At 48.2% G+C, this 9,604-nt stretch overlaps 1 protein-coding gene across 1 annotated transcript; it reads left to right on the top strand.

Annotated features, from left to right (window-relative positions):
* Positions 1-6,517: 6,517 nt before the first annotated feature.
* Positions 6,518-8,395, top strand: LOC117866530 (uncharacterized). The gene is made up of 2 exons (XM_072290279.1): positions 6,518-7,919; positions 8,313-8,395. Exons 1-2 carry the CDS (start codon positions 6,518-6,520, stop codon positions 8,393-8,395), a joined length of 1,485 nt encoding a protein of 494 aa, XP_072146380.1.
* Positions 8,396-9,604: the final 1,209 nt, after the last annotated feature.

The raw sequence follows: 9,604 nt of genomic DNA, 5'->3' as shown, positions 1-9,604 counted from the left end.
TGACCAGCTGGTGCGGATGACCCTTGCCCCCCGTGTCCAAAAGCTTTCACGGTAATCTTGAATGACTCCCTACCATCAAGAGTCTTTTCATAAGTCACTTCCCTTGTCAACTCCTTGCCTCTCAAGTCGGGCTTCTCTTCCCATACTATCACATTTTTGCCTTTGATTCCTTCAGCTTGATGTGGCCGAACCAATACCTTAAGCTGCTGCAAGTCCATAGTGTTGACAGGGAAAGGTGCCTTGACAACTTGCATCTCATGGAATGTTAAATGACCTTCATTTATGGCCGATTGAACCTATTGACAGAACACATTGCAATCATTAGTAGCATGCGAATAAGAATCATGAAACTTGCAATATGCATATTTTTTAACTCTTCAAGTGGAGGTATAACATGAGATATTTTAAGATATCCAAGTCTAAGCAATTCATCAAAAATGCAATCACACTTGGACACATTAAAAGTAAATTTTAATTCTTCCTGCCTACCCTTATGAGCCGGCTTATCAGATGAACAAGAATAAGTTTGAGCCTTAGAATGACATACAAATTTAGCAACATAAACTAAATTATCATCATCATTCGAGCTATCGGAATCATACTCAATAGCATGCATATTAGACCGACAAGATTTAAAGTTTTCTTTCTCCTTATTTAATCACATCTGTTGAGCCGTAGCTCTCACAAGAACAGTTGCAAGCGAATAAAATTCTTGACGTTCTAGCTTATCTCTAAGACAGAATCTCAAATCTCTAAAAGCAAGATCAGCTAGATCGGAATTAGAAATAAACAAATTGAAGCAAAGGTTCTTTGTCTCTTTGAATCATTTTATGTAATCAAAAATCGATTCTTCTCTACCTTGTTTAAACTGATGCCAATCTGTCAACTTTAACAAATAGCTCCCACTAAAAAAAAGTGATCATGAAACTTTGTTGTAATTGATCCCAAGAGTCAATAGAACTAGGAGCTAAAGAAGAAAACCAAGCAAATGCAGTTCCAGTCAAAGATAAAAGAAAATAAGCGTACTTTCAAAGCATTAAAGGAACCTGCTTCACCTAGTTGAGTAATGTATTCACTAATATGTTCCCATGTAGTGCGGTTGTCTTCACCATTGAATTTAATAAAATCAGGCACACAGCAACTAGGAGGATAGGGAACAAAATCAAAATCGGCCTTATAAGGTTTTGGATACAATCTAGAATTACCCATATCAATGCCGAATTTATTTTTCATCATGCCAGCCAATTCTTCTTTAAATTTAGAAAATTAATTAGAAGTAGTTGGCTGTGATTGCATTGTAGTTCCAGTATTCACTCTATTCACATGGGGTATATGAGGATTTTGCATACGATAAAGATCATTAAACACATTGTTAGGCACGCCATTAGATGACACATTAGTATGCGGAATAGGCAGGGATGTGTATGCTACTGTGCTGAACGTAGGAAAAACATTCCCAAGTTCATTAGTACGGCTAGGAGCAACTGAACTAGGCACAACAATGATTTGTTCAGGTTGCTTAGGTATGACCACTAGCTAGCCGGTTTGACCAGTCAGACCGGTTTGACTGCCTGCCAAGATCAGTCTGACCGCTCCAGGCATGATCTGCTTTGCCGGCTGTCTCGGTGACTGCATCTACCTTGGGAAGAAGTTGACCGGCATGCCATACATAGGATTTTTAGGAATAGACCCTGGTATAGCCGACGAACTTGGATGTACTACCCCTTGTGAATCAATTTGAGGAAGGGTTTTATTAATATCATATTCAACACTTTTACCCTTCTCTATCTGTTCTAAACGAGCAAGCAAACCCACAACAACTTGATCTTGATTTCTAAGAGCAGAATTAAACTTATTGTTAATTGCGGATTGATCGAGGGGAAATTGGCTTACATTTCTTAATACCTCAACCTTGTCATTGCTCATCTTGATCGTGGGCATCTCGAAGTCTTGTGTTCTTGAAGTCTTGCCCTGGAGATCCTTCTTGACACCTGTCAGGAATTGCATCTTGATGTACTCTTGGAGCATCGCTTACCTTCGCTGCTCCTCATTGAGATCTTTGATGGAGGCCGTAATATTGTTATTCTTGTCCAGCTCGGTTGTAGATCCCATCTTATTAGGGTTTGATAGAACGGTTATAAAACCAGATCTTTCTTCCCCAGTGGAGTCGCCAAAATGTGTTGACGCTTTTTTCAGTCAACACACAAGTGCCCTAGCTCGCGCAGTCGTCGAAACTCTCCTCGCTGGAGCTCCTGCTCCTAGCCGGTCAGATCGGTTAGGTAGACTGGTCAGATCGGTCTACACAGAGGCACCGTGAAAACCTACATTCACCAGCCCAAGAGGGACCCCATCAGGAATGGCGAGCCTAGGGTTGCTCTGAAATAGGCAGGCCACTCAGAACGCCCTTAACCGCCGTAGAGACGAAGAAGGGAAGCAAAAGGGGCTGGAAAAGCTAGGGTTTGGAGATAAAATTTAAGGGTAATGTTTGTTCGATTGGGTGATGAGCCTCAATCGGCTGTGGCCCTTATATTTATAGGTTGGGGAGTTCTTGCCCCGCAAGAAAATCCTTTACAAGTCTAAATCTACCAGGACTCCTCAATTCTACTCGGACCTGGGGAGGACCAGTCTAATTGGTCGAGCCCACAGACCAGTTAGCCTTTGCCAGATCGGCTACAAGATCCCGACCGGTCAGACCGCCTAAAGAAACCGGTTTGACCAGCTAGTCTAAGCCTGATTGGCTTGCTACCTTTTTTGATCATCAACACTGATGTATCCTGTTGGCACGCCCGGGTTGGTCATCCAGCCGTGCCCATTCACGGCGATCTGCACCCAGCTGATATCGTCCATGTCCAGCCCACGCGCCACCGTGACGCATCACCGCAGGTGCGTCACACCACACATTGCATGGTGCTGCATGACCTGCTACACTCCCCCACCAACGCCAGTGACTTGAGCTGCGAAATGAACTGTATTGTCATCATTGATGCCGCCATTGTCGAATGCCTTCTTCTCTACACGTGACTTGAACTCGACGCCATGGTGCTCGAACTCGATCAGCGATTGTTCCATGGTGCAAAGAAGGATGTCCGGTCATGGGGCAGGGATGAAGGACACTTCGGAGATGACATGGCCATATGCCACAAGGCAGGGCTGGCCGCGTAGCCGACGGAGATGGGAGTGGTGAATGTTGTATCCCACAGTGAAGGAGCCGCAGGGGAACCGCGTGATCTGGACCAAAATTAGCTCCTGAGCACCATCACAGCTCGGGTGCAGCTCCAGGACCGCAGGCCCCACCCGTAGCGGCATGATGGCACCAAGCCGCCAGGCGCGATGTTGGTCGACACCTCCACGAGCAGCACACCAGCATCGTTGAGGAGGATCACGCGCTTGCCACCACAGCCAACGTCCGTGTGACCAGCCGGCCAGCCCACTCATGGTACACTACTAAAAATGTTTCCAGCAGCGGTTGAATCGATATTTGCAGGAGTAGGCCACACCGTCAGCCGCCCCGAGTAACAGATTAAGAAAACAAAAAAATTGCAGACCCCGCTAGGGACCCGTGCCACCCCTACTGCTGCAGGCCGCCATGTGGTGCCAGGCCATGCCGCCGGAGGTGGCCACCGTGCCCCTGGGGCCCCTAGGCTGCCGCGCGCCTCGTCCCCGCCACAGGGGTGTGCACCCACACGGTGCGTCCACGCCGCACATGGCAGCCGGGTCGGGGCTGGCCGCGCCATGCGCTCACGCCGCCCATAGCCAGCCGCACCGCCCATGCCAACCAGGCCGGCCACGCGGGCCCGTGCCGCGCGCACAAGGGTTGTGCGTTCACAACGCACATGGCAGCCAAGTGGGGCCAGCCGCGCCATGCGCCTGCATCGCCCATGGTGAGCTGTGTCGGAGCGAGCCGCACCGCCCATGCGAGCCAAGCCTCCACTGGGGCTGGGGCTAGGGCCGCATTGCACGTTACCGGGGCTGGGGGACGCGGCCGCCGCCTCTCGCACCGAGGGGGCCGCGCGCTGCCCGCCACCGGAGCTGCAACCACCCACCTCCCGCACCAGGGGGGGCGCCACCTGCCACCGGAGTCGCAGGCGCCCACCTCCCGCACTAAGGGGGCCGCGCGCCGCCGCTGGGGGCGAGGGTCGCGCCGGCCGACCTCCAACGCAAAGAGAGAGGGGTGAGGGAGTGGACGGTGGAGTTGGAAGAAGATAAGTTAGAGTGGCTCCTACAATTATTTCTCCATTTTTTATTTTCCTTTTAAAATATATTTGTGAGTTCTTAAATGATCTCAAATGGAAAAATTGTCAACCATAAAGTTTTATATCTCGTTGAGCTCTACAATTTTGATATTAAGTTTTTATGCATATGAGATGACATGAGAAAGTTTGCATTCAAAAAATACATCCACTAAACTCATTCACATATACTCGCACATATACTCATACATTCACATACACTTGTACTATATACTTATAAATATTTAGAGCCGTTGAATGTTACAACTTTCATATAGATCTTGTCTGTATCCGAAGTACTTTGAAAATTCAAGAATTGTATATTTCAAAACTAGAGAACTTATAATAATATTTTGAAGTATTAAACAATACCAAATTGAAACTTGTCAACTTCAAAGTTTTAAGTCTTGTCGAGCTCTACAGGTTTGATGTGGAGCTTCTGTATAGCCGAAGTCATTTGAAAATTCAAAGTTTTAGATTTTGAAACTAGAGAACTTAAACTGGTATTTTGAAATATTAAACAATCTCAAATGAAAACTTTTCAACTACAAACTTTTAGGTTTCGTCGAGCTATACAATTTATAAAGTTTATCTTCATCCAAGATCATATGAAAAAGTTATGATTTTCTACGCACGACCATTTCTAGGGGCAGGTGCTCCCGAAAATGATTTCCAGGGGTGGATCGATTGCTACAGTAACCTGCACCTTTTGTAGGCGCAGGTGGCAATTTCGTCCGCCTTTAGAAAAAAATGGAGCACTTCTACAAATTGTTTCTGTGGTAGTGGTACTCAGCCAGCATCTTTGCCCGTCTTCGAGCACGGGGATGGGTGGCGGCGCTGGTGGGTGGGAGAAGAATATTCCAGGGACATACTCGTCGTGGTTCACCTCATCAAAAACGGTGAGTGGGTTTTATAAGGTGGTGGCTGCTGGAGTATCCCTGGCACTCGCAGAGCCGTAGGCTGGCTTGACGGACTTGGAAGTGTGCACGGTGATCTTCATTCCGGTCGAGAAATGTGCTGTGGTGATGAAAAACCTAATGCAAACTATATATGGTTGCTGGATACATGTGTCCAATGTATAGGTTAGGTGGCCTTTAGAAATGGTTGGTATCAAGCTGGCCGTGGATGTAACTTTCTTTTTCGAGTACGGCATCTTGCATCTTGGCTATGGCTAAGATGCAATGTCGATTATGAAAGGATGGATTATTTTTTTCGATAAGGGTAACTTTATTAATCTTAGACAATTACATCAAGGTGATACAATCCCACTAAGATCTTTCCCAGCCTCTGCATAGTTAAGATGCACACAAAGAAAAGGGAAAAAAGAAAAAGAACGACATGACAACATGTCGCAGCGTACTACAACACACAACATAATCTTCAAAACCGATCACTATCCTATCAACACCTCTCTAAAAACAATGCCGAAACAGCATGCAAGCGCACACCATCGTTGCCATAGTCCAACTAGTAAAAGCCAGACCATTAGTTTCCACCCTAGAGAGCAATTCATCTCACCCCAAATAATACCTTCAACAAGGCCATTGTCAGGCACAACCAGCTAAGGTTAGACCTGGGGATTTCTCCCCGGAGTCCAGGAATCATTACCCAAAACGAAGATCTCAGGTACTGTCCACCTTCTTTCCGAGCAGTCCAACCAGCCAACTTCAATCGGCCGTAAACTCTCACCATCCCACAATAACCTTATCACGAAGTGCCTAAAAGGCATACGCAGAGTCTGTAGGATCCAAGTTAGAGTAGACAATACGGCCTACGGTGACGAGACATAACGATACGCAGAGTCTGACGAGCTAGATCCACGCAACGACGTGACGAAGGAAACTGGCTATAGCGTGCTGGGCTACGGCCGCCACCGAGCGGGTGGCCCAGACCCATGCACGCCAGCCACGGATCCAAGCCCCCAACGATGGGGCCGCGGGGCGGCAATGCAGGCAGGCCAGCCGCCCTCTTGAGCGCCGCGCCACAGACCGACGGCTCCTCCAGATCCACGCCGGATCAGGTCTACCACGCCACAAAATCAGCTCGAGGAGCCTCCGGCGAGCCACCGGGGACACAGAGGGGGAGGAGCACTGCTGCGCCCGGCCGCCGCCGCCGCTCCCGCACGCCTCTCGCCGCCTCCGCCTCCTCCCTCCTTGCCGGCCGCGAATCTCCTCCTTCGTCGGTAAGGCACCTCTCATCACCTTACCAATCCCCCGATTTGTCCTCAGAGGTTGGATCCCCCCTGTCCCTCCGAATTTAATTTCCCAATCTGCTGTCTCAAGGTCGCCATGTCCACCGCCGTCTCCCCCAGCTGGATGCTTCTGGAGCCCTTCGTCTTTCGCAAGGACGACGACGAGTCCTTCCCGGACGAGGGAGAGGCGCCCATCAGGGCGACCGGCACCACCTCCTGGGGCGCCCAGTTCCACATCGCCTTCTCCCTCGCCAAGCCCCCGCAGATCTCCCGCCTCTACGCGCAGCTGCCGGTGCCGGGATTTCTTGATCGCAATGTGGCGAGTCGCTTAAGCATCGTGGCGACCCACCGCCATCTCGCCCTGGTTCGCGTCGCCACCTGGACGTCTGAAATGGTTACGGTGCAGAACTTCTTCATCTTCACCGCCGACGAGGGTCCTTCCTCATCGCTCAAAGCGCTCCCCCCTTGTACCGAGCCCGAGTTTGACTATACCCGCCATAGTGTCCGGGTACCTCGTCGTCGTCGTCTTCCTAATGGTACTCCCCGCCTGCTGGATGTCGGAAACTTGGGCTTCTGGTGCCGAGGCAAAGAGTTCGTGGTGGCAGAGCTCACTCTTTTCAAACCGATCAACCACGATAAGGTCTTCGCTGACATCTGCTTGCTGCACTCAGATAGAGATCAACTTGGCGCCACATGGAAGTCCATGCGTGTGGAATTCCTGTCCACTGACGACCCTGATGATGCTGATCTCTTTCAAATCTCCTGGTGGTGTACCGAAGCTGTCATCCCCTTCTACAAATGGCTGTGCTGGATCGACTACCACCGAGGCATCCTCTTCTGTGACATGTCCAAACTGCCCAACCCCCCTACCGTCTCCTTCATCTGGTTCCCTCTGGACAGGTTGCCTATTTCCGGCAATCGCACGGGCACATCCACCATGTGCTACCGTGCCGTGTCCGTCATCGACCGCGGCCGTGCGCTCAAGTTTGTCAATATCACCCGCCACGATGGCATTCCCTTTGAAGCACTCAAACCCGGCACCGGCTTCACCATCACCTGCCACACCCTCGTGTTAGGTCGCGGCAGCATGGCGTGGAAGGAGGACTACACGGTCACCTCCGGTGAGCTCTGGGAGGCCAACACTCCTGAGCGCCTCCCGCGCTGCATCCTCATGTTCCCTCAAGTCGACATCGACAGGCCACATGTAGTGCACTTCCTTTACATTGAGTTTGGATATTATGCCCGCAAGAAGATGTGGGTGGTCTCCATCGACATGAGCACCAAGACTGTGGAGTCATTTTCTCTGTATATCAATGGGCATGAGGGCCTTAAAACTGACGACGCTGACTTGATCGACTTGATCAAACGAAAGTCCGTGTCCCCCTGGCCCTTCCTCCCTTGTGAGTTCCCCAAGTTCCTCAATTTATCAAGGTACGTAATATTGCTGCTGCCCTTTTATCTATCAGCTATTTATCACTCAATAGATTTCGATTCTGCCGGTTCCATATTTGAATATTGCTGCACATGTATGCAAGTTGGCATTTCATATGTTGTAGTGTACCCTCTTTCTCCAACCTGCAGAATACTAGCGTAGCCTGCAGCCTACTAAGCATTTGAGCCTTGAAGCTTATGATTGGAAGATAAGAGCTGCCAATATGTACCCTCTGTTATATGCTGTTGGAAATTGCTAGCAGTTAGAACTCAAGTATACTACTTTTTACCTTCAAGTGTTGTCTGTTTTTGGCAATTCTTTCCTAAGTAAACAACTACTTTACGAATCACCGACCTTGCATGCTAAGCCTTCTCTTGGTTGCAGTACAAAAGCAAGTTTAATTTGAACATCATCCATCTAGATCATTTTTAATCTGCTACAGTATTTTATTTTATTGCAGGAAGAGGAAGCATATGGAATGAGTCTATCCCTGCCAACTTCATGGTTGTTGTCTTCCCGGCCAACCATTTTGCATCCGTCTGAATGGTTCCACAAGGAAGGCTCCTGTCTTGCTTGTCAACAAGATTGAAGGAGCTGTGTTTCATGCTGTGGCCTAGGAAGCATCTATCTTTTATGGTCTATTTTTATGCTGTATGAACGGATAAGTTATATCAAGTTTATCGTGTGTCGTCAAGAAAGAAGTTTGTCGTGTGTCCTGCCTTTTTAAGTACAATCTTTAGATTGTGTCACTGTGTGGATGAGCCACTTTGGTCCTTGAACTTGCCTGTGTTGTACCAAGGTTGCGCTGTCGTCGTTTGGTGCCATGCGAGATAGAGAAATGATGTAGAGATATGCTTGCCGCTTTGCTCTGCTGGGCCTTGGCACAAGAAGCTAGCAGGCTGTGCGGCGTCTGCAGCAGCTCACGGCATTCTTCAGGGCAGGCTAGATTCAGCTAACAATGCACAGAGGCCTGATGTTGCTGCAAGTGCAGAACAGCTCTTGCTTCAACCGTGCCATAAAACTAGGTGGTTCAGAATTCGTACCATACACCAGTAAGAAGCCCAACGAAGTTTCTACAACAACTCCTGCATCAGATTCAGAACAAAAAATAGACCTATCCTATCCTAATTGAAATTGGAAATCTACTACTCAGGAGGAGATGCATACGGCCCAAGCTGCCCTTTTTCCACATATTTTTTTTTCTATCTAAAAGCCTAAACTGCATGTGGCCTCGTATAGAAGTTGGTGTATCCACCACTTCGTAAACTTATAATCATTGGTTACAAACCTAAGCAGAAAGGAGAAGGCATGTATATAATCTACAGGTTCAGGAAAGAGCAGGGTTAGGAAGGGAGCTGCTTTCTGGATAACAAATATAGTGCTGCATGCCTGGCATGCACGTTGGAGGCAGCAGCACTTGACACTGGGAGTCTCAAGGCAGCTGGGAAGTGGATGGAATACCAGCGTTGTCAATTGAGCTAATGACATGGTCAGAAATTAAGAGCGACAGACAAATTAAGTAACTTGTGTGACACATGCATTATATTGGTCGCACTGCCGTCTCAATAATACAACTTCTTTATTTCAAAGTTCACAAATTAAGCATAAAAAAATATAATGGTACACAACCAAATAAATATATGATCGACGATTATTATGATCGAACAGGAGAATTTAGGGAAATAATACAGTTATGGGAACGAAAGAATCGATCGCAGTAGTAGGAAACAACATGCAGCAGTTCTCATTCTT

This window comes from Setaria viridis, chromosome 8 (assembly GCF_005286985.2).
Source record: "Setaria viridis chromosome 8, Setaria_viridis_v4.0, whole genome shotgun sequence".
Classification (NCBI taxonomy): domain Eukaryota; kingdom Viridiplantae; phylum Streptophyta; class Magnoliopsida; order Poales; family Poaceae; genus Setaria; species Setaria viridis.
This window is presented reverse-complemented; position numbering and strand designations above follow the sequence as displayed.

Bases quoted from the DNA above. Each gene is read 5' to 3' on its own strand.
- LOC117866530 (XM_072290279.1), top strand. From the start codon at position 6,518: ATGTCCACCGCCGTCTCCCCCAGCTGGATGCTTCTGGAGCCCTTCGTC. The intron at 7,920-8,312 runs GTTCCATATTTG...ATTTTATTGCAG, and splicing joins AATAGATTTCGATTCTGCCG to GAAGAGGAAGCATATGGAAT.